We start from the raw sequence: 25,564 nt of genomic DNA, 5'->3' as shown, positions 1-25,564 counted from the left end.
AGTAAAAAGTCAGTAACCACTTAAACTCCCATCAGTGGAGAACAAGATAAATAAAATGCACTATATCCACATGCGAGGATACCATCAAGATGGTAAAAATTGATTCTATCTTCTGTCATGGAAATATTAAATAGTAAAAGCTGGTTGCAAAACAACATGCTCAGGCTGATTCCCACCTGATTACAAATGAAGGATGAAAATATGCGTCTGTATAAGCATAGAAAGATAGCTGATAAAATATGTCACTTTTCTTTTCCTTTTTTTTTTCTCGTCTGTGCTTTCTGTTTTCCAAATGTTCTGCAGTGAACACATATTCCTGTTTTTAGTGAAAATAAAAAAACAGCAAATGCTCATTTTAAAGAAAGAAGCGGTGCCAAGCTGTGGGTGGCTCCAGCCAGGTTCCCACATCCTGCTGCCCCATCCTGTCCCGAAGCAGTGGGATTCTCCAGCTCCTCGGAGAGCCTGTCCTTCTGATGTAGGCGCTGGCCTCAAAGACCTCCCCCACTCCTGCTGTAGAGGGAGGTCTCTGGATGCAGCTTTCCAGTGTGAGAGCCCAAGAAGTGGAAAGAAATGAGTTTAAAATACCTCGAGGGAAGGCCTGGGCAGATGCTTTTCTAGTTAAAATGCTGCTTGCTCAGCAGGTCCAGGTCTTCTTCCCACAATGCCTGCAGCTGAGGAGGGTTGGAAAGAATTGCAGGCCTGAGTCCTGTGGCCTGCACTGAGGCCACAGGACACGAGAAAGGTCATCCAGATTAGAGTTAGGCCCCACACCCCGCTCCCTGGGTGTTTATACATTCACCTTAGCCCGCCCAGAGGTGCACAAGGGTCAGCTCCAAGTACAGTTAGTCATCACACTGCCAGAAAAGTACTAAAGGACCAGACCATTCATTGTACTTGTGAACATCTAGAACACTCATATCCTGATGGCAAGTGGTGTGTGCTTTTTTCCTGGGAGAAAGGGCTGCGGCATGGGGAACAGTCTTGTTTTGTGTGACTCCATTTTTTTCCTTCCCCTTGGAGATGAAGGCCAGCTGTGGGTCACTGTAGCTGCAAGAAGGAGAGAGCCACTAGCCAAGTGATCCTGTCAGCATGGTGGGTGCAAGCAGTGAGTCATAGGCAACCATCCCTGGCTGAAGGAGAGAAGACGAGGCTTATTAAGAAGGCTGTGTGTCTGGAGGGTTGTGAGTGTGGCTTCTGCGCTGGGTTCTAGGCTGATTCTGTCATTCACTTGCTCTTGGCACTGACCCTTCTCCTCTGGGAAGTGGGTGGCTTTGGTGGCTTTGCAAATTAAATGAGCTTGTGTGCAGAATGCCTGAGGACAGTGCTGCTGGGACAGTTGTCCTTGGAGCTTCCCAGCTTGGGGTAAGGCCCAGAAACTGGGGCCCTGCGGTCCCTTCCCTGGAGCGCTGGTAGGCAGGCTTAGCCAGACGCTGGGTGGAACTGGCTTCGCTGCCCCCGCCTGACATGGGAGCTGCCTGATGTAATAGACCCGGGAAGCCCAGTGTCTCACAGTGCGTCATGGGCAGGGGCTGGTGTGGCTCACTCCTCTGGGGCTCTCCTGGGAGCCCACAGGGCCCAGCTTTATCATATGCCTGTCATTCCTCCACCCTCTTCTCCAAACTGCAGAGTGTTTTCCTCCTGGGCTTGCTGGCTCAGATGCAAGCCTACAGGTGGGCAGGGAGCCCACGCCCAGGACCATCTTCAGGTACTGAAGGGAGAAGGGACTGGTGGTGCATCTTGTGTGCAGGTGGGCAGAGCTCTACCACCTGCTTCTGCAGGCCTATTTCAGACCATCCCAGGGCTTAGGGTTGCCAGATTTACCAAATTTAACAGGACACCCAGTTAAATTTGAATTTCAGATAAACATGTGATATTTGAGACATACTCTGAAATTATTCATTGCTTATTTGAAATTCAAATTTCACTGGGCATCCTGTACTTTGGCAATTCTACCAGAACCACCACTTTCAACAACAACAACAACCACAACCAAGAAACCTTTGGACTTTGTAATAGTGACAACGTTTCCTGAGAATTCACTGAACAAATACAAATCCCTCCAGGGGCCAGGCACTTGGAAGCACAGGGATGATCTGCAGATACACAAACCAGGAATTCAGCCTTCAAAGGAGGTCAGTGTCCTGAGAGACACAGGCAGGGTGTTTCAGAGCTAGCCTGGAACTTGGGGAATAAGGAGAAGCCTGTGCACTTGGGTTCTGGGGAAGTTGGACTTGGACAAGGTCAGCATGCGGTGGAGGTGAGCCAAAGCTGATCACAAAACTGAGGAGGGATGCTGCAAGTGGAGAGGGAAGGGAATTTCAGGCCGAGAACAGGAGGGCAAAGAAGTGGAAACCCCAATATGTGGTATGTTTGAAAGAAGCAGGAGTGGTTTGAGTGATGGAAATGAAGCCTGATGTGTGGGGGCCAGGAGCTCCGGAGTGGGCCGACAGCCACAGAATAGAAAGTATGGACCCTACCCTCAGGAACGTCACAGCTTCCGTGCACAGGGGCCGGGGCTGGGGCCCAGAAGTGTCCAAGAGAAGTCCTGGAGTAGTTGGAGAGCTAGTACCTGGGGCCCTCCCGCTGGCGGGCCTTCCACAGGAAAACAGAGGGGGGTGGAGCACAGACAAAGTGTGGGAGGCTGGAGGGAGAGAGCGCCTGTCCACAGAAGGGCTGCGTGCAGACAAAGATGAAGCTGGGGCAGGAGAGGTAAGAGAGAAGGAGGGGACTGGGAGAGCCAGTAGGAGTTCTGAAGTTTGGGAAGGATTAAGTAACTCCAGACCTATCTTGTTCTCAAAGCTTAATAATAATTTACTATGACTCTTCTAGAATGGGTATAATTTATCTGAATGCTTCTTATGTGCTCAAGGCTTTCCATACTTTGGATCCCTGAATCTGCTCAGCACCTCTGTGAGATGCAAATGACAGAAATGACCCTCGCTAATTTAAGCCACAGGGAACATATGGAAAGCTGACTCTGGGCAGAATAGGGGTGGGGAAATGACTTGGCCAGCTGGAGCCAGGGCAGAGGAGCTGCCAGGAGGCATCAGAGCATCACCAAAGGTGAGCAGCTGCTCCATCCCTCTGTCCTTGGGTCCCTCAAGAGTTCAGTTCTAGGAAGAGAGAGTCTGATTGGTGCAGCCAGATCCCCCTACCATCCTTTGGCCCGGCAAGTGCCAGGTATTGGGATAGGTAGTCCCCCTAGGTTGCATGTAGTGGGAGAGATAGTCACTGGAGATCCAGGGTACTGTTGCTGGAAGAAAGAGCAGGTGGAAGCAATCAATGTCTGCTATGTGGGTCCTGTTATTAGCCCATTTTGCAAGTAGGGAAACCGAGGCTTGGAAAGGTGGACTAATTTGCCCACAATCACACCCACTTCTCTGCCTCTCATTGACTAGAAGCTTATAGAAGCTATCTCCCTGGGGGTAAAGGAAACCATGGCCATAAGGCACATAAGGATAATATTTTCTAGTCTGCTTAATTAAGCAGAATTGCATGGACCCCTTGGCCACTGCATTGGCAAAGAAAGCCAGAAACCCACGCAGCGGCGTCACCGTTTCCTCCTCCCCGGCCAAGGTGTGAATCAGCAGCCTTTGGCTTCGGGCCACCCTTGGCTGGCAGTCCGTTGCACAGATGTGGGTTTACTGTCTGCCCCAGGCCAAGCCTGGCCCCAAGCTGGAGAGAGGCTAAGATAGCCAGGCAGCTTTTGTCCCTGTGGAGATCACCATCTGTTTGGAAGGCGTCACAGCAATAGGGCCATAATGAGGCCTGGCGTGGGGCTCTGGGAACAGGTAGGGGTCTGAGACCTGGGCTGCCCCTTCCTCACTGGGACAGAGAGGTATGCTCTGGAGAGGGAATGCAAACTAGTAGTGGAGTTCTCAACATGGGTAGAGTTCAGAGGGCCCTGAACTTGGAAGGGGAAAAGTTCAGCTTTATTTTCATCAACCGCTGACTGTAATTTAGCATTGCCTTCCATTGTGAATGAGGGCAACAACCCTTAGTGATATTCATAATACCTGAGACTTTGTCACCAATAGAAATTCCCCTCTGTTGCGGGGGGTGGGGGGATGGGGTCACTGGGTGATGGGCATTAAAGAGGGCACTTGATGGAATGAGCACTGCATGTTGTATGCAACTGATGAATCAGTACATTCCACCCCAGAAACTAATAATACACTGTATGTTAACTAAATTGAATTTAAATTAAAATTTTTTAAAAAAAGAAATTCTGCTCTATTTTTATATCACCTTACAGCTATGGCATGGGTCCCAAAGCTCATTTATCATCTGCTAGTAGTAAGTAGATCATTTACTAGTTCAGAACTGTGATGCTACTCAACCTACCGCTAGATTTCATTATTGCATTAATAAAGGGATACTTATATTCACCATTTCGTTTCTGAAACATTTTTATTATAATTCAGTATAATGTTTCATTTAGAATCCTGCATGCTTTATTTTATTAATTTTAAATCATTCTGAGAAGTGGTCCATAGGTTTCATGAGGTTGTCAAGAGGTCTGTGGCACCAAAAAAGAAAGAAAGAAAGACTTCTGGGTAGAAGTTTCCAACCTTGGGTTTGGAAGCCAGATGGCGTGAGTTTGACCTGGCTCTGCTGTTACCAGGGGCATGACCTTGAGTGAGCATCTTAGCTTCTATACACCTCAGTTTCTTAATCTGTAAAAATGAGAGGAAGGATAGTACCTACCATGGGTTGTGTCACATAAAGGGTTTAGAGAAGTGCCTAGCACATGAAAGTGCTGGATAGTTACCCACTAGTATTATCTTTATCATCATCCCTCTCAACCCTACTTGCCATGATAAGGAACTCAAATGATATGACTTAGGTGGTCTGGCATGACCACACATAGAGAAAGATGCTCAAAATGGACTAGCTCAGGGTGCGCCCCATGAAATTTAAAGCAATCTTCCCAAAATATTTATACATTTGGATATTCAGCAGTACGGTAATTAAACAATATTGAAAAGAACCTTGACGTTTCTCATTGGAGGTATGATTAGATAAATGATCTATGACCTGCAGTGGGCTGTGGAGGGTCCTTTAGAGATGGTTTGTTCAAAGAGTTTTTCATGAAATGGGAAATGCTCACCATATAATGCAAGTGAAAAAGACAACTTAATGTATACAATGGGATCTTAATTTCAAAAAGTACTTCAATGTATAGGAAAGAGTCTAGGAAAACCGTATGCCCAAAACATGGCTTCTGGTGGTGAAATGTGGACAGTTTTAAGACTACTTTTTACCAGCCAGACAGAACAAGTTACTTGGCCTCCCTATGCTTTATTCGCTCCAGAATAAAGCATAGGGAATGGGAGCAGAATGGGAGCAGCAGTATAAGGCAGCCTCCTAGGAATTACATCTAGACTGTTGGCTGCTGTGAGGAAGTTTATTGTTTTATATTGCATTATATTTTTGTGTATTATCTCATGTTTCTCTAGAGGGGAGAGGACAGTGTAGTATAGTAGAGACAGGAAAGCTTCCAGGAGGGAGGGAGAAGGAGGAGAGCCTGAGTCTCTTGTTTTCTTTTGTCCTATCTCAGGGACTTGTGTGTGAAGCACGAGAAGCTGGCAGAAAATGTCTACATAGGGACTCCAATTGAGGCTGGGCAGAATACTCTGCCAGGTGAGCCCAGCAGGACGTGGACACAGGGATGGCCAAGGACACTCCCAGAACCTGACCATTCAGAATCACATACACTTTTTGCAGGAATAGAGGCTCCTTGGGTATACGAAGCTTGGAACCCACTTCTGCAGCCACCCTACTTCTGGTGTAGGAATCCCTCTTGCCTTATGACACGTCTAACAGGTGGCCATCCTCAGGGTCTGAGGGGCCACATTCTCATCTTGTTCTTTTCTCCTCCATATCCCCAAGCCCAGTAGGACAAGATGAGGCTGGGCTTAAGGGTAGAGGCCGTTGTTCGGGGAGCATCCTGGACTGGTTCATCTCTTTCTACCTGTCACCGAACCAGGGCACTCAACTTTGATGTGGGGCCTCCCAGTTTCCCAACCCCATTGCGGTGGCCATACACTGGGGCTAGTCCTCTGTTGACTTGTCTTCTCTCCCACCAGGCCTGAATCCCTCATAGTCCAGGGCCTGACTCAGAACAGATGCCAAGTATGCTCCTTGAATGAAACCATGACTGCCTAGGTAGGCCCTCTCTATCCCAAGATCCCGTGATTCTAGGGTGATAGCCACTGACATCGTTCAGCTAAGACAGATTCCTCGTGATGACCTCTTGTTGGCACCAGACTGAGCATTGTGTCATAGTTGTTGAAGCACACGCTTTGGAGGCAGCCAGACCTGGATGTGAATTGTGGTTGTGTCACTTTCTAGTTATGCAATTTTGGGTGGGTTACTTAACCTCTCAGAACCTCTGTATCTTCTTCATCTATAAATGGAGGAGTCATCCCAGTACATGACACATAATAAAGTAATCATGATTCTTAGTCTAGTCCACTGGAAACAGAAGGACTCCTCCAGGCCTCTGGAATGCTATTAGGTTGAACCACATGAAATTTGTCAATTTGTTACCCGTACAAATAACAGTTAAACTTGGTTCACCCTAATGATCTGGTTTTGATTGGGGCCTAAGGAACCCAGTCTCCTTATGTGGAAGGGGTTTTGATGTCCACCTCTAGACCAGGCATCTTACTGACATCCCATTATCCCCTTCAACAGCCCTGAGAGACAGGAAATACTATTAGCATTCCTGTTTTACAGGGGGGAAAATTGAGGCCCCTGAGTGAGTAGCTTGTTCAAGGAAGTGTTAGAGCCAGGATTAGAACCCACATCAGTCCAGCTCAGAATCTGTGTGGTTGGCACTCTTGCTGTCTTGAGGCTGGGCTGCCTGTTCTGTGTGGTATGGGGCCTCGCTGCGGGGCTGGGAGAGCTCCCAGCATTCCCTGGGGCCCCTGGCCCAGCAGCTGGGAGCTGTAGACTGAGACTCCCTGAGAGGCTGCCAGTGGAACCCCACATTTCTGGCCCTAGTTTAGGCAGTCAGCTCCTGTGGTATTCTGCTGCAGTGTCTTTGGCTTTGGTTGGGGGCCTAGAGGGTGACAGGAAGGTTTGGTGTCAGTTATCTTTCCAGACTTTGGGAGTGTTCTTCCCAAGCCTTCCTGTTCACTTGTTCAATCCAGGTCCTGGTATCCAGACTCTGGACCTGGGCCTGGAGTCCCCTGGTCCAGCCCTTGTCTACAGCCCCAAACAGACAGAGCCAAATGGCCACTAGAGGCAGAAGACCAGGCAGGGAGCCATTGCAGAAACTCAGGCTGGTGATTGTGTTGGTCTAAATTGAACAAGGCCATCGGCTTCTTTAGACTCAGTTACCCCGTCTATAAAATGGGGATGACAGTAAGTCCTGCCCATAAAGGAACAAAGCCCAGTAGCATGGCTAGAAGTAAGGAAGTGCTCATTAAATGTGAATCGGTGTTGTTTTACTGTTTTTCATTAAGAGGGAACCACTGAGAGATTCTAAGGAGGAAGGGAATCTAGTCAGATGCTGTGTTTTAGAAATCTCTCTTTTGGGGTGAGCAGAGGGACAGGAGGACCTTGTGAGAACAGCCGCTGGCATCCAAAATGAGGTGGCCCAAAATGAGCTGGGGCTATGTGGTAGAGGAGATAGCCAGTGAGGAGGCAGCATGAGCCAGTGGGGAAGGGAGGACCCAGGAGGAGAGCTGGCTGCTAGACTCCTTGCTCTGGCCTCTCTCCTATACCTTTCCAGCCACCCTAGCTCCCACCTCATTCTCTTCTGAGATCCTTCCCGTCTTAGAAGTTCCAAGTCCATTTGACCTTGTTTTTAGAAGGTCCAGATTTGGGGGGTCTTCCGATCTCTGCCTGGTAGGATCAGGAATAGCCAGGCCTCTGCACACATTTCATCGTCTTTGTACCCACTGACTCTAGACTGGGGGAAATGTAACAAAAACCGTTTTTATTGAGTAGCTACTATGTGCCTGGTGCTGTGCCTAGCTAGAGCTTTGCATGCATTGAATCACTTGATCCTTACTGTCGCCCCATGAGGTAGGCACCGCTATTACTCCCCTTTTACAGATGGAGAAGCAGGCTGAGATAGGACTTGCCCAGGCCCATGCAGCTAGGAAGTCACAGGGCCACAGTTTGAACCCAGGCAGTGGGAGGGGCTGGCTTGGGTTAAACTCTGAAGTTTTAACAAGCACCGCCAAGTGTACTGTGCAACCAGGTTTGAGAACCTGTCAGGGATGGTAAGCATGATTGGGTCATACACTGGTTTATGAGCTCATTTAATCTCTACGATAAGAGCTCCTACTGCTCACAGCATTGTCTTTGGCTTCCCATGTATGGCTGCATTTACTTATCACAACAGTTACTGACTGAAGTCAGTCACCTGGCTGGTAAGTGGTAGAGGCAGGATTCTCGGCTCTGCTGTTCTTAGGAGCCAGGGGAAGTAAACACAGTCGCTTATGGTCCACATGCTCATCTTTCACGTGGTCATCTTGGGTAGGAATGGGCATTCTGAAGTAAAATAAAACTGAGTTCAAATTTTGGCATCCATCATACGTTAAAATCCAAAAAAAAAAAAAAAAAATTGGCATCCTCCTTAACTAGCTACATGGGTTTGGGCCAGTGACCTAACGTCTTTGAATGTCAGTTTTCTCTGCCATGAAATGGGTGAATGATGGGGTTCATTCTGTAGGATTTCCTGAGAGCAGAGTGTTGGAGATTTAGTAAGATTCGGTGTTGGTCCTCATTCAGAAAACTCCTACTCATCCTTAAGATCCAGTGCAATTGTTTTTTTCATCTGGAAAGCCTCTAAGTGCCCTCTGCAGAATGGGCCCTTTTCTCCCCTGTGCCCCTACAGTGGCTACAGAGTACTTCTTAGGGGGGGTGTGGCCATGAGAAGATTCTACTAATGTCTTCTCTATTAAGAACCCCCTATGTGCCAAGCACTGTGCTGGACCCTTTAGGTAAGAGCTGAGAACTATCTAACCATGTGCACTGGTCTTTTCCCACCACGTCACGCAGCTAGGGTTTAGATCTTGGCTCTGTTACATGATGATTCTGTGACCTTGGGTAAGCCAGATACCCCTTCCAAGTCCAGATCTCATAACATAACATAAATGAAGTACTTGGCACATCGCTGATCAGCCCAATCAAAATAATAATTTTGATTATTTTTCATTACTTGGGCAGCTTTACCCCTCCTGTCTGTATACCTCACACAGAGTGGGTGCTCACGTTGGACTGCCCAGTTCTCTCTAGGCGGCCCTGTTAACACAGGAGAGGCCCCAACTTGAAATCTCTCAGCTCTGTTTCCTGTATGGCCTCTGGGCTCCTCTGACGCCTGGCAGCCAGGGAGATCCCCACAAGCCCTAAGTGCCTGCCCTGGAGGCTTTCCTAGAAAGCCAGCCTTCAGGTTGGTTTCAGCAAGCCTAGGCTCCAGCTGCCAGCACCTCTGCTTGCCATTGGAAAGTTCCCCATGCTGCTTCGGGCCAGATGTGTGCGAGGACGTGTGTTGGCAGCCAGAGGCCCAGGCTGGAGCTGCACACCCAGGCCGGCGAGTGTTTCCACCAGTTCTTTGTCTCAGTGTAGAAGAATTGAGGTGGCCGGGCCAGCCTGGAAGTGGATTCTGCTGCCCACCATCTGGATAAGACTCTGGCAGTAACAAGAAGACAGGCTCCCAGGGTGGGCAGTTCTGTGTGTGGGCACACAAGTAGGGGACAGCTGATTGGGTTTTAAAGCATAACATTCCTGCCTTTTCCTTTTTTTTTTTTTTTTTTTTTTTTTTTTAAATTTTTTTTTCTTATTTATTTATGATAGTCACAGAGAGAGAGAGAGAGGCAGAGATACAGGCAGAGGGAGAAGCAGGCTCCATGCACCGGGAGCCTGACGTGGGATTCGATCCCGGGTCTCCAGGATCGCGCCCTGGGCCAAAGGCAGGCGCCAAACCGCTGCGCCACCCAGGGATCCCCCTGCCTTTTCCATTTAACATAGCTTACCTCGAAAGATTTGAGTTGGCCCAGGGGAGACAGACTGTCTGAGCCTCCAGTGCCTCATCTCTATAATGGGGTTATCCGTGACAGCACTGGAAGCTGCATATGGTCAGGCCATGTGTCAGGCGCCTGTCGTGCATTAGTTCCTGTGATCCTTAGCCAACCTTTGAAAGTAGATACTGTTCTCTCCATTTTACAGATGAGAAAATGGAGGCCCGGAGCCATGCATTGATTTACAAAATCATGCAGCAGCTTCAAGCTATAGAGTAGTCTAAAGCCAGTGCCTGTCTGTTTTTAGTAACATTAAGGAGTGATTGGGGTGTGTGTTTATTTTTAATTTTTACTTGTGTGCAGTAAAATTCCCTTCTTGGTATAACATTCTGAGTTTTTATGCATGTGTGGTTTCTTGTGACCACCACCACAGACAGGATACAGAACAATTCCATCATCCCCTCCCTCAGGCTGACCTGACTCTTGAATTCAGTGGCAGATGCTTCCACTTGCACTTGAACTTGCATCTGTGGTGTTCTCTTTTTCTCTGTTGCCTGTTCTGAGAAGCCTAGGGGTGAGATGTGGACTTCTCTTCTGGGATCGGGCCCCATGCCTGCATTCTCCTCTGTCACAAAGCTGGTTCTGTTTCCAGTACCCTTGGCAGTTGAGCTGTCCATTCAGCCACTTCGAGAGCATTGTTACTCTCCAGACACAGAGAGCCTTGAGTGAGGTCACCTTGATTTATGACTGTGTGGCCCTGTGTTGGCTTTTTGTCTCGTTGCCTGCTTGCCTATCTGTCCATGTGCCTTTTTGTCTTTTACCAGGTATTTCCCAAGAGCCAAATGTAACCAGGCACTGACAGGACCATGGTGCACCAGACAGAGGTGACCCCTGCCCCTCCAGGACTCCCAGGGGAGAGAAGGGGACAGACCAGCATGCTCAGAGGCATGTGTACTGAGAGAGGGCAGCCCCAGTGGTTGTGGGAACCCAGAGAATGGGACCAGAGCCAGATTTAGGGTCTCCAGAGGCTTCCTCAGCTGCCATCTGAGAACTAAAGAGGTGCTAGACAAACAAAGGGAGAGATGTTCTGCCAAAGGCCATGGCATGTGCAGGGCCAGGAGGCAAGGGAGAGCCTGGCTGGGTCACCATGGGAGGAGGCCCCCTAAACCCCACACCATGCTATTGTCGCCTTCCTTGACAAGGCTGAAAGCTCCAGAAGGGCAGGGGCTTCTGTCTTGTTCATGGCCACAGCCACAGCCCTTGGAAGGGAGCCTGGTACCCAGTAGGCACTCTGTATTTGCTGAATGCAAGAGTGGATGAACAAGCTGAAGTGTTTGAAACAGAGAAGAGAGACACAATTAGATGTTGACTGGAGAGAGCACTCCGCTCTCCCGCCTCCCAGCCTGGCACCCCTCTGCGCACAGGGAGACAGAGACCCTCAGCTCCCCCTGCACATTCACTGTGTACCCTACGGATGAGGAATGGTGGGTACCCAACCCTAAACCAGAACATCTTACCCACAGCCAGCACCACCAGCACTTGTATTTGGGCCCCATTCCAAGCATTCATTTAATTGAAAAAATTAGGAAAAAATGAAAAACTGGCAGACGATTGCTCCCCATGTGTCACTTGCCGTGAAGCCTGGGCTTGGTGATTCCTGATGATGAGGACAGAAAAGTTCTGGCCTGGGGCCAGGACACCTGAGGGCTGGCCTTTGGAGGAGACAGGACCTCAGAGGCTGAAGGGGCTGGGATTCTATCTGATGTCAGCTGCTCTTCCCAGCTGTGTGACCTCAGGTGTGCCATGTCACTGCTCTGGGCCTAGGTTTCCTCCTCAGCCCTGAGGGTGGCTCTACCCTCCTGGCAGGCAGTTCCTGAGGACTGCACACTGTGTTTGCAAAGCACTTAGCACCGATGCACACCAGCACCATCCCCTATGTGGTCAGTGATCTTGTCTTGGGCCCCCCCACTCCTCTTGGTCCCAGCCTACCGTAACACTCAGTGATCGCCTCCTGGGTCTCTAGGGCATTGCCACACTTGGCAGCATTTCTCTAGGAATAGACTTAATGTACTTACTCTGAAAAGATAAATACACAGTCTTCAGCCCTTCCGGCGGACGATGCTGCTCTGGGGTGTTGGGCAATCAGACAAACTGCAGGCTGTTGCAATTCCAAAAAAGAGGTTGGGAGTGTTGACCTACATAGGCCAGATGTTGGGCAGACAGCTGTGGAGAGCCGACAGATCAGAACCAGAGGGAACTCGTGGTCTCCAGGGGAGCAGCAGAATCATGTTTCCCATTAGTTAAGTCCTCGGAGCCCATCCAACTGCCTCTGCTCTCTCCCTCTCTCCCTCTCTCCCTCTCTCCCTCTCTCCTCCACCCTTCTCTCATTCTCTCCCACCCCCCGCACACTGGGCTCCTCCACTTTAGGCCAGGGCGGCGTATCACCAGAATGATGGATCTGGAGCCCAGCCCGTCCTTACCAGGCTGTGCCTGGGATCTGCCAACCCAGAGACCCAATTAGTATGGAAGAGGGAGTCACACCCATCCTTTAAAGTTGGTTTCTTAAACCAGGATCTGTCATCTCTCCGGTGCCCTTAGGCATATTCCCAGGAGCCTTCTCTGCTGGAAGTGGGTTCACTTGGATCTGGAAACTAATGCCGCTGCTTGATTTCAGGGCTGCATGTGCTACTTTTGTAGTTCAGGTTGCCACATAGGACAGCTTCCGTTACCCTGGGCTCAGGCCTCGCCACACAAATATGTGGCCTGCAAGTAGAAGCCAGAGCTCCTCATTGTGCTGCGTGAGAGACAGTTTTTCCTCCCTCCATCTAAAAAGGGTTCTGCTGCCCCTCAACTCTGAGAAACAGCATTTTGGAGCAGAGCTCCAGCATCCTCAGCACCTCCCAGGAGGAGCCCCGGGTGTGGTTCCAACTGTCCTGTCTGTTCTCTGTGTAGCATGGGCAACTCCCCTCCCCTCTCTGACCTCATAACCCCAACTATAAAATAAGGGATGGCCTGGAACAGGGTTTTCAAATATTTTCAAGTACTGGAAGCCCCTCCTGTCATCCTGAAGCAGGCAAAGGAGGGCTGTGGGTGATGGAAGAGCCCAGGCCCTGTCAGAACCTGCATGGATGGTTGCCTGGTGGCAGTATGGACCCCCAAATTCTGGCAGCTGGGCCTGCAAGCTGCTGGATTACACCCTCCTCCATATATAGAAGAGCCTAAAGTGGTGCTGCCTAGTGGAAACCAGGATGGAGAGCCCAGAGACCCAGCCACCTCACCAGGATCCCAGTGGCTTCAACCACTGGCTTAATCAGTTCTAAAGTTCTCTGGACAAGCCATTGTGTGGGAGGCCCAGGGGGCCCAAGGATCTTGCATAGAAATGCGGACATGGCTGTGGAAGTGGAAGGAGCCCATGGCTGAGAGTGTAACCCTTGGCAGGTCGCTGCACCTCTTGGCCCATCCGTATCCCCATTTGTAAATGGAGGGGTTGATCCAGATTAGGGATGCTGCATATGTACATCCTCCGATCCCCGTGCCTGTGGCAGACATTGCTAATGGACCACAAATGTCTGTTTTGCCGACACACCTTTCTCATAGCCTCTGTGGGAAAACAGCCTTAGCCCCCTCTGCCCCACTCGTGCCCTCTCTAGAGATACTTTCTTCCATCTCCCAGGTCATTCCAGACAGCCCACCAGCACTGCAGAGCCAGGAGAAGGCTTCCCACTTGAGAAATGTTGTAGGCCCATTGGCCTGCGAACCACAAGTGCAGATAGAGTGAGAATGGGCTCAGGATTCCATTAAAACAGCACTGCTCTCATTCTCCATCCTCCCGCGGGCACCGTCGAAGCGTCTGACATAGCCACAAACCCCTGGTGCTACGTATTAACTCTGTATTCTTCTTCGAATTGACTCCACTGTTTTTCTTAAATTATTTTTAAAGGTGAAGCTTTTGCTGTCTCCCATAAGTGGAAAACCAGTAGCACTTGCTAGAACTAGAGGGAAACTAAATAGAAAGGAAAAGGGAAGTCGGTGTGTTCACGTTCTCCCTGGCCATGCAGCCTGCCCTGATGTCTTCAGTCCCCTCTAGGAAGAGAGACCAACAAATGTCGGAGAGAGTGTTACGAAGCCACTATTGCCAGGCTCCTGGAGGGAAGGGAATGGCAGAGACTAACTGTCTCTCTGGGATTCTCTGCAGTTGAGTGCCGAGATCCTGTATCAGCTGCCAGCAGCTCGTGTACCCCGGGTTCCCGCGTCCCTTGAGACACAGTGATCTTAGGAAAGAATGTCACTTTGGAAGGCCCTTGGACCAGACCTTTCCCCACCTACACCTGCAATTGTTCCCCAAAAATTAAAGTTCTGGCCATTGCCACCCAGACCAGAATGTAATCACTTTGTCGCGACTACAGCAACAGCCCCAGCCCTTCTAAATGGTATCAGCTGGGTTCTTTGCTAATCCTAGAAACCCCACTAAATAGATTTGCAAAGCGAAGTGATATTGGAGGACATTCCCCCCTGCGCTCAGAGATTTTATTCACGGGGCAGAAACACCTTCTTGTGTTTTTTAGTTCATATGATGAGAATGTATGAAATCAGAGCACTCGTGAGGTGGGGCGGCAGCTGTCTCATAATCCTGCTGCACTGGGGACAGCATACGGCATGCGGATGGAGTGCTGGGGCCTTTCCAAGAGCTGCAGCCCTGGGCAGAGATCTGGCCAGTGGGTATGCAGAGACAGGGATGTCAGCTTACTAGGGCTCCTGGGGGCTACGGAGGCGCTTGGCCTGTTTCAGGCGCACCACTTAGCTTTCCCCCGACCCAGCTCCTGGCATGTTTCAAAGACCTCTAAGCTTTGTTCTGATTTAAATCTTCATTCGTAGACAAACTGTTTGAAATGACCTGATACAGAGTGCTGACATGCTGTCTGGCGTTCCTAAGCTCAGAAGGGCTGTGATGTGTCTTCATGGGGCAGACACGTGTGTTAGAGAAGCTTCATTTAGGCGTGAGTTACAGTGTTTCTGGCCTGGAGTCCATTGTTTTTGTTTTGTTTTGTTTTTTATTTTATTTATTTATTCATGAGACACAGGGGGAGAGAGAGAGAGAGAGAGGCAGAGACACAGACAGAGGGAGAAGCAGGCTCCCTGCAGGGAGCCCAACGTGGGACTCGATCCCAGGTCCCCAGGATCAGGCCCTGGGCTGCAGGAGATGCTAAACCACTGAGCCACCGGGGCTGCCCCCGGAGTTCATTGTTAATGCATTTACAATATACATCAAATAAGGTTTCTTTAAACAAAAACAGCCAAGCTATGTATTGGTCGGTTAATGAAAATGTTGTGATCAGAGGCTTGCAGGACCCTAACCGTGTATTTCCCCCAGGAACAGTGGCTCAGTCTTTGCTAAATCGGTGTTCACAAAGACTTAATACAACATAGCTACCAGATATTATGTAGGTACGTGCACACACATATATTTATATACAGTATGTATAACTTTTTTGAGATTGAGATTACAATTTTTTTTTTTTTAGCCTTTTCTTTTTACCTAAGATAGTGGCTGAACTTTCTTCTCTGTATCATAGAATTCTTTGAGTTGTGTAAAAACCCTCTTCACACCAAAAGGGGAATTAACTGGAAGGCCCAGGTCCCTGTCATGCATCGCAGAAGCCATGGGTGGGCAGGCAGTCCCTGGAAGCAGGAACTGGAGTGCTGGCAGGAGCCAAGCAGGGCTCTTCCCTGCCTCTCCTCTCTGTGCCTCTCCTTCATTTGTCCTTTTCTGCATGCCAGATGTCTGTCTCAAAGTGTGGAGGTGGCTCTGGCTGGAGCTGACATCTGGTCTGATTCCAGCTTCCTGAGAGAAGCTGATGGGCCCACCCTGAGCAGTCAGTTGTGGCCATGAGACAGGAGGGAAAGGTAGCACTTCTCAAGTGCGAGGGGTGGGGAGGTGGTTGTCCAAGAGGAATTCTTAGCCTCTGCCAAAGGGCTTTACTTTTTTGTCTCCTGAAAGTAGTCTAAATTAAGGAAAAGTAGCTTCCAGAGGCCTCAAGACAGAGTAATCCTCAGAAGACAGGGGTCACCATGGTACCTCCTGGCAAGGTCAGACTGACCTAGGGCTCTGGAACAGTCTTCAATTCTTGGCAGAGGAGGAAAGCCCAGGGTAGGTGAAGCCCTGGCACTGTGGCAGCCCTGAATTTGGACCAGACACAGAGCTCCCCTCCACTGAGGCTGAGGCTGAGGCCTGGGGGTAGGGGTGGGGGTGGGAGGTGGTAGTTCCTTCCCTCCAGACACTCATAGGGAGGGGACAGGGCCCTGACTCATCTGACAGCTAGGAAATGTGTGTCCCAGGCTCAGGTGAGCGAGGCCTGTATTCCCAGGCCATGCAGAGGCAGTCCCTCTGACCCCCATGGGCCCTGGAGAAGACAGAGAAAGAGGCAGGGCCCTGGGGATGGGGGAGTAGGGACAGGTGGGTGGGCTGTGGGAAGAGCATCTACAGAGGTAGTGAGCAGAGACCAGGTCTCCCTCAGCTTTATGTCCCTGTGCTTGACTTCTAGTAATGATGATGATGATGATGATAGCTTTTACCTCACGCAGGCACCATGCAAGGCACTCTGCATGTACATTCTCATGTAATCATCACCCCAATTCTGATGTTGATACTTTAGTGATTCCTGTTTTTTACAGAGAGGAAGCTGAGTCACAGAAAGTTTAAACCACTTTCTCAAGACCACATAGCTAGTTGGAAACAAAAACAGAGGTGAATCAAGGCCATCTGAACTCCTGAACTCCACAGCCTCCTGGTGGGCTCTCAAAAACAGGAGAATGAGCATGCATCTGCCTACAGACAGATGGGGTGGAGGCATGATTGCCTGGTGTAGCAAGGCCATCAGGGTTAGAGGTAGCCTGAATCGCAGCCCTCATTCTGAACTTTATAGAGATTGTGACCTCAGGCAGGTCACTGCACTTCTTCACCTCCATTCCTGGCTAGGAAAATGTGAGGTGTGTTAGCTTCACCTCCAGGCTCTTGGGAATTTGGGAGATTCCACGGCCCAGCCATCTGCCCACCTCCACCCCAAGCACCCTGGTTGTCGTATACCCCACCCCGCAGCCCCCACTTCCACTAGTTCGTCTCTGTACTGACTTAGAGGAAGTGAGGAAATCCAGCACTTCTGGCCCTGATGACACTGAGCCTGATGGGAACCCAGGCCTGGGGAGTCTGGGCTTTGTAAATCACACAGGCCAGGCTGCTGAGGTTGAGTAAGAAGGGATTGCCATGGTGGTTAATTCCGATTTAAGGCAGGAGCCAGAGGAAACCCTCTGGGACCTTCAGACACCAGTGTGGTATCTGCTTCCTCATTCCCAGAGGAAAGGAGTCCCAGCTGCTCCCTGAGACTCTCTGAGCAGATGTGCCAGTGGGAGGGGTTGCAAAGCAGGGCACAGAGCAGAGAGGATAGGCAAACCTGTGAGAACATTTGAGAGACACAGCTGGGCTAAGCACCCTTCCCATAGACCTCAGGCCTGCCTCCCATAGGCATTGCTATCTGCAACACTTGACCTCCTAGCATCTCAGTTTCTTTCAGATTTTTTCACAAAGCGTAGATTTCCCATCATGCCCAGCACTGGGCATACAGCATTCAGTGAATGAGATAGGCACTGTCCCTCCTCTCACAAAACTTAGAGCCGAGTGTGAAAACAGATACCTAGCAATTGCAGTAAAGTATAATTGACTTTGTGATGGGGAAGTGGGTGCCAAGGAGACATGCAGCAGGGAGACCCAACCTAATATTAGTAGGAAGGGAGCAGTCAGAGAAGAGCACTTGAACTATGCCCTGTTAGTAGACTTCTAGAATATTCCACATTCTGAATTTGTCTGATTGTTTCCTTATGGTGTCATTTAGCTTGTTCCTCTTCCTCCTTTACTTTCTATAAATTGGAACTTAGGTCAAGAGGCTTGAGATTCAGGTTAAACATTTTAGCAACAATACTTGATAGAAGATTTTGCATATTTCATGTTGTATCACCTTGGGATACTTGCTTGTCTCTCTTGGTGATGCTAGCTTTGATCACCTCATTGGAGTTTAAACACCAGATCTCCATTGAAAAGGTACATTCTTCCCTTTGCTAGGAAAGTAATCCATGGGGTGATACTCTCACACAGTGTGACTATCCTTATCAACAGCCTTTCACCTAGTAGTTCCCATCCATCCAGAGTGGTGGTGCCATTTTGCTTTCCCTCCAATGGATGAGAGTTCCAGTGACCCCACATTTTTGTCAGCACTTGTTTTTGTTTGTCAGTTTTTTTAATCTAGCCATTCTAAGAGATATGTGGTAATATCTCATCATGGTTTCAGTTTGTCTTTCTCTGTTGGCTAATGATGTCGAACATCTTGTGTACTTATTTGCCATCCGTATCTCCTCTTTGAAGGGTCTGTTCAGATCTCTTGTTCATCTTGTGATCGTGTTGGTTGTTTCCTTACTGTTGAGTTTTGAGAGTTTTTTTTTGTAAAAAATATGTTCTGAATATAAATCTTTTCCTGGATATGCAGCACATGTCTTGAGGGCTATTCTATGGAGAAAGTTTCAGTGTCATTTCCAGGGGAACATGACATGGACTACATAAATCTGCAGGAAATCTACTTTTGTTAGAAATTATTTTTTTAACTGTGATAAAATACATATAATGTAAATTGTACCAATGCAGCCATTCTTAAGTGTACAGGTCAGTGGCATTAAGTATATTCACACCGTTATGCAATCACTGCTGTCCATCTCCAGAACTTTTATTATCTTTCCAAACTGAAACTCTATACCCATTAAACACCTAACTCCCTATCCCTCTCGCCATCCCCTGGTCACCACCACTCTACTTTCTGTTTCTATGAATTTGACTATTTTAGGTACCTCACGTAAGTGGAGTCATATAGTATTTGTGTTTCGTGACTGGCTTATTTCACTTAGCATAACGTCCTTAGAGTTCATCCATGTTATAGCATGAGTCAGAATGCCCTTTTCAATGCTGAATAATATTCCATTGTGTGTATACAACACATTTTGTTCATCATTTGGCTATTGTGAATAATGCTGCCATGAAGAAGTCTGCTTTTAATTCCTTAATGTCAGGGCAATTAGTGTTAACTGGGCTTGGGATATAATCTAAAAGTCAAGGTCGAATGTGTTCAAATTGCTTTGGTTACAAGTAACAGAAATAAAACTGGCTTAAACAAGAAAGTGAAGGTTTTGGCTTATGTCAGTGATGTCCAGGATGTTGGATCTGGGGGTTCAAATGATGTCACAGGACTCAGGCCCCTTCTCTCCCTCCTGGCTGCTTGCTCCTGTGTGACAGATATTTTTCACATAGTTTTCTTCCCAGTTAGCTCTTGAGGTGGGGAAAAGTGGTTCTTCCCTGATCATGCCATCAAAAGTCCAAGAATTGAGTTTCATTGGCCTGGCTTGGGTCACATGCCCATCCCTGAACCACTGCTGTGACCAGGGATAAGCAACAGTCTGGTTGGCCAAACCCAGGACACGGGCCCACTCTGTATCACAAAGACTAGGGGAGGGAGAGGGGTGACATTCCAAAGGAAATTAGGTGCAATTACCAAGACAAGAAAGGGAGTACCAGATAAGCAGGCATATCGGACAACTGCTACTAACTTTGCATACCTCCTGTGTGTCAGGCATTGGGCAAATATATTAGCAATTGCAGTGAATCCTCAAGGGAAATTACTAACCCTCTTTTCAAGAGAAGGATACTGTGGCCAAAGAGGTTGGTGCCTGTAAGTCTCCCCCAGCAGCAGGGCTGGCGTCAGAATCCAGTGGGTGTGCCCTTTCACCCACCCCTAAATCCTGGATAAGGACTACATTGGGACAATTCTCATTAAAAAGTTATCTGTGCCTAAAAATGCAGACATCAAATTGTGCTCAGAAGTTGATTCCAATAAACCAATTAGGACTACTGCAGAGTCCTTGTACCATATGTACAGAACTTTAAAAACTATAAACAAGTGATCGAGAATGAATTGTGTAAGAATTTTTTTTTCCATTTTGGTTTCAGGAAAACAATGAAACTTTCATGATCAGTCTTTTGTTTTTTTCATCTGTATTAGCATTGTTCTTGACAGATAGTCATCAAGACTTTGCTTAAGCAACCCCTAGTGACAGGACTGTTGGTATGGTCTTCTCTGGGCCTCAATTTACTCATCTAGATGTTAGGGCCCTAAGATTGGCTGAGTCCCTTTCAGTGATGGAAAAGCCTCCTTAGTAATGTCCCTGCTCTTCGTCAAACCATTTTTCGCACAGTGGCCAGAAGGATATATAGGAAAATATTTTTTTTTAAATCATGTTTTAAAAAAAAATAAAAATAAAAAATAAAAAAAATCATGTTTTAAAAAACATGATTTTAAATCATGTCAAACACACACACACACACACACACACACACACCTTGAAACTCTTTATTAGAACAAAATCCCATCTCCTCCCTGTAGCCTGCAAGCCCTTCGTGATGCCACTGCCTCGTCTCACCAGCTCTGCTTGCTGTGACAGTCTTCCTACACCTCAGACATGTCCAGCATTTCCTATCCTCTGTATCCTTATTCATCCTCTTCTCAATGCCTGGAATACTCTGTTCTCGGCTCTTCTCCTGGCCAGCTCCTCATCCTTCAGGTCTCTGTTCAATGCTGGCTTCCTCAGATAGGCCTTCCCTTCCAAGGACACCCAGCTGCCCTGCCTTCCCCCATGGTGCGCTCACAGCAGGTGCTGGCGTCCTTCAGTCCTTCAGAAGCACTGACTGTAACTTACATACGTGTAAGTTACATACATGCTTGCTTGTCGGCTGGTCTGTTGCTCATCTTCCCACCCTCCAAGGGCAAAGTCTAGGTCTGTCTTGCTCCTCATATCCCAGCACCCAGCAGAGCACCTGGCATGCAAGAGGTACTTAATAAATGTTGTACACTGAAAAAACGAATGACAAATGGTAGCCATTCAAAATCTCTCTCTATGCTGGAGTCTTGAAGCAGAATTTAAGTCTTAAAAATGACAACTACCCAGGTGGCTTTGGAGACACAGTTCTTGGTCAGAAAATCACCTTTCTAAGGTGATTCCTAAAGGATGCCTTGACCTGTTGTTCTTTGGCTCTGTGAGGCCTCCAGGACCGGGGAGCACAAACAAGGGAGGTGGGGCAGTGAGCCCAGATGCCCAAATCCCTGATGTTGAAATAGCTTGTTTTTATGAAGAGGGGTGGGGCAGGCATTGGAGAATATGAGTACAGGGTACTAAAAGTTCTTGAACTTTTCCTTTCTGCTAGGCAAAGAGCTCAGAGCTTGACCTCCAATAGTCATCACAATTTGGTATGAGATAGACTTGCTGATACCATTTTTTGGTTAAGGAAGCTGTGGCTCTGAGGGTTAGGAAATTGTATGAGTTTAGAGCTTCTTGACTCTAGAGCCCATGTTTTTTCCCCTCTATCAAGCTTCTTTGAAAGAAAATGCATGTTCACTCAGCGCTGCTTGGTGAACTTGGCTTGGCATTCAAGGGCCCTTCCCATCTTGTCCTAATATTTGTTCCCATTATTCATGTCTTCTCACCTGGAGAACCTTCTCCCACAAGTCCCTGGCATTCACACTGGTCTCTGGCCCCAGCCCCCCATAGTTGCTCCACCTTGTCGCATTTTGAATGAAGTTTCCTAGTAAAGTTTCCAGGTCCTTCAAAGTGCACAGTGATGATTCCAGGCTTCAGAGAGCTCTCCCCACCTCTCATCCTGCATCGGTCAGGACTAGATTACTTGTGTCAGAAACCCAACTTAAACCGGCTTCAAAAACAATTTGAGAAGATAGGTTTGGCCCAACATTTATTAGCTCAGGAAACTTGACAGACCAGGAGTAGATTGAGCTTCAAGCAGAGCTGGACCTCAGGGTCAGACTCTTACAGAAATCTACTGATGCTGGCCTCATTCTCAGACAGGTTCCTTCTAAGCAGTGATGAGACAGCCCCCAGCAGCTCCAGATTCCCATCCTGACAGCCCAGCAATTTCAAAGAAAAGAGAAGTGGTGGTTCTCAAGGGTTGGAGCAAAAGCCCCAGAACTGACTTTTACTGGCTCTGATTGGTTCAGTACAGGTCATGTGCTCATTTCGCAACCAATCACCATGGATAGTTAATGGCACTTGGCATCTAACACACAGTGCTGTGTGCTGTGGGAGGGGGGTTCTTCACCTATTAAGTGGTGTCTCTCCAGCCAGTCCTTAGCTCATGGCCTCTGACAACACTGAACCCCTCATATTTATACAGCATTTTCTGCGTTTCCAAAGAGCTTTCACATATATACTTTTTAATTGTCAAAACAGCCCTGCAGCCACAGATCATTTGTGCAAGTCAAGAATGGGTTATGCATGGGCTGATTTCTCATCCCCAGTGAACAGTGGTGTGCAGAGAGCCGCATTAGACACCACCTCTGACAGGAGCCACCACCTACTGCTACGTCACTCTGCCCAAATTTGTCATCATACATTGTGTTTTGTGTGGGCTGTGTCTTGTGAAGTGCTTCCCCGTCCTCAGTCACATGAGATCCTCACACTGTCACACTAAGCAGATGCTGTCAGCCCAGTTCACAGATGCAGAAACTGACTTGGAGGGAGAAGTGACCTGGCCTGGGCCTTGCCTGGTGGAAGAGGTCTGATGGCTTAGCTTATGAGAACTATGAGAGGGCTAAGCACTGCCAGTCTCTGTGACTTCTGACAAAAGGCAAAGCTTTAAGAATGACAAAAAATAGCCAGCCCTGCGGCTCTCTGGATTGAATGGAAGGCAGGAAATCCCTACAGTGCTGCAAATAACACCATCATCTGAGATGAGCAGGGTGCTAATGCTTTCCCATTCTTGATTTCACTTAATCCTTTGTATAGTTCTCAGAGGTGGAGGTTATACCCATATTATTGAGAAGGAAGCTGAGGCCCAGAGAGAGCAAATGACTTGTCTAAAGCCATATGGCTGGATGGCAGCAGAGCTCAGACTCAGATCCAGGTCTTTCTGACACAACCCTGTGCTTTGCTCCAGAGTCCTGGAAATGGAAGGGCTCCCTTGGTGTTAATGCCCATCTGCTTTTTCTCTCTCTGTAGGTCTATATCATCCGGGTTACGTGGTCCAGCGGCTCCACAGAGGCCATTTACCGGCGCTACAGCAAGTTCTTTGACCTCCAGGTAAGGATTTGGAGTGTCCAATGAACTGCAGTGTAGGAAAAAATTTAATTGGACTAACTTTCCATTTTGATATCAAAGCCTAGACCCTCACCCATAGTGGACACATAGTGTTCCTTTTTATTTCCCATACTTAAAAATGATGTCATGTGCTGCTCACTTCAGCAGCACAGGTATTGAAATTGAAATGATACAGAAATTAACATGGTTCCTATGCAAGAATGACCCACAAATTTGTGGAGCACATGTTTGACTTCCCAGGAGAAAAAACCTGCTGGGCTTCAGGCACAGCTTGATCCAGGGTTTCCACAGTACCACCTCACCCAGCTCCTTCCTTGCATCCTGCTTTTGTGGTGTTGGCTTTATCCTCAGATCCCACAGGGTTACAAAATCCTCTGGCCTTATACTCAGCAGGAAGGAATAAAAGGTCGCTTCCCAGAAGCCCCAGTGAACACAGTGTCCTCTGCACACCATCCTATCTTCTGACCTCACATGTTCTTTCAGAAGGTTGAGTGATATTAACCACAGCCTTGGTTGTATGGAACTAATCCATTCCTAAAAATGTTGGATAAAGAATTTTCAGAATCTGTATTTCATTATTTTAAGGGGGGAGGCGAGATAATAATGTGCTTCTAACCAGTTCCCCAGTATCACTAAAACAATCTCAAACGCCTACATAACAAACTGCCAAGAGTCATTGCGTAATGTAAACCAACTGAGACACCAGTTACCTAATTATTAAAATGCACTGAACTCGTTATGTTTTGTGTTCACAAAATGCAACAAAATCAAACAGTACCATATGTAAATTATATTTTCCTTCTGGTCTACAGTGAACATGTAAATACACAAAGAGACTATATGTTAAAGATGCTAAGATACTATCTAAAACAGACTTGGCAGGAGCAGCATAGGGACCAAGAAGAGGCCGAACCCTGGCGGAAAGGCAAGGAAGATGAACACGATAAACAGGGGCTACAGTCCTGTCTGAGAATGACTGAGATCCACACCGTCTTACCCAGAAGCAGGGGTGATCTATGCAGATGTATTACAGCGGGTCTTCAGGTCAGAGATTGAATGTTGGGTAAACACCTTTGCAAGTTTCTACACTGACTTTTCACGCACAGTCTGTATAGAGAGGACTACCTGAATTTGCTTCCAAGATGCCTCTTGCTTGCCTAACACCTCCAAAAGGATAACAGTGGGCAGAGAACAGCGAGATGATAGAACTGTGGCAATGATGATCAGGAATGCTATCCTGAGGATTAGGGACATCCACACTGAGAAAATACCTCCTGGGCAGCTCAGGCAGGAAGAGAGGAGTGGGGTAGATTTATGGGAGGAGGCAAGTGTGCCCCACTGAGCCCAGAGCAGGAAATGCAGCTGGCCTCACAGGGCCCCAGAACCAGCAACTGAATGACCCTCGGAGGCCTATCAGCTCTTCAGCCATCTGTCACTGTGGCCACAGAGTCTCCCATGAAGCTGACTTTGTTTTCCTGCCAGCCCCTCTGTACCAGCTTCCTCCCCCAACCCATTGCCCCACATCCCCCAGGTAGCATTTCATTTCCCCAGGTGAGGTATCCTTCCCTGTAGTCAGCACTCTGGCCTTTTAGGTACTGAGTCCAGTCTCCAGGAGAGAGAGAGAATCTGTTTGTCCCAGGGGTCCTAGGTCCACCTCCGAGCCTGTCAGCTATAGCCGCAGGGGTCAGGGGGTTTGGTCCAGCATCATCTGGAGGAGCAGGTCTGGACAAGGACAGGCAGGGGTGGGGGGCGGGGGTGAAGCCTTGGAAGTACATATGGAAATGTTCAGTGCTGCTGTTCTGCAGCCAGTGAGGCATCATACCCAGAGCTTTAGACCTTGACTTCTGGGGTTAGACAGACTGGGTTCAAATCTCAGCTTTACCTTTCAGGTCTCAGCTTGGTTCACCTCTGTATGTTTCTGAGACTCACTCAGTTTCCCCATCTGCATGTTAAGAATGAAAGCACTTTCCTCACGCATTCATTGTGGCAGTCAATCAAGACGTGCCTGTCTCAGTAACCACATTAGCTGTTATTAGCTGTCCCTCTTGTTCAGATGAGACTTGCCCGAGGTGACATCATTTGGGAACACTTGAGCCAGAGTATAATCACGAGCCTCCCTGGCTCAAAGCCTGTCCTCCCTCAACTCTTCTGTTCTGACTCAACTTTCTTATTTCTACCAGAACTTAAAAGTGAGGTTTTCTTCCCCACTCAGCATAATTGGCAATAATTGGGGGTTTGCTATAACATAAACAGCTGCCTCAGACTCCCCTCCCTATTAGTCTAAAGGCAGTGCCTCAGCCAGCCTTAAAGAGTCCCGATGGGTGGCTGGAATGAAAAAGTCATGGAACTCCAGAGGGTCCTGCTGTCCTAGAAACAGCCTGCTATCCACC

General features: G+C 48.2%; 1 protein-coding gene and 1 non-coding gene across 2 annotated transcripts in view; both read left to right on the top strand.

Annotated features, from left to right (window-relative positions):
* SH3PXD2B (SH3 and PX domains 2B) overlaps positions 1-25,564 on the top strand; it is a 97,648-nt gene that overhangs the window by 6,974 nt on the left and 65,110 nt on the right. Inside the window, exon 2 of the mRNA XM_041749351.1 lies at positions 23,076-23,156. Coding sequence (XP_041605285.1) covers positions 23,076-23,156 — 81 coding nt within the window. The remainder of the gene's footprint in view (positions 1-23,075; positions 23,157-25,564) is intronic.
* Positions 23,303-23,409, top strand: LOC121488526. The gene has a single exon (XR_005987141.1). It is a non-coding gene; the product is annotated as a U6 spliceosomal RNA (small nuclear RNA).

Source organism: Vulpes lagopus, chromosome 3, assembly GCF_018345385.1.
Source record: "Vulpes lagopus strain Blue_001 chromosome 3, ASM1834538v1, whole genome shotgun sequence".
NCBI lineage: Eukaryota > Metazoa > Chordata > Mammalia > Carnivora > Canidae > Vulpes > Vulpes lagopus.
The sequence above is the reverse complement of the archived record's forward strand: the minus strand, read 5'-3'. Positions and strand labels throughout refer to the sequence as shown.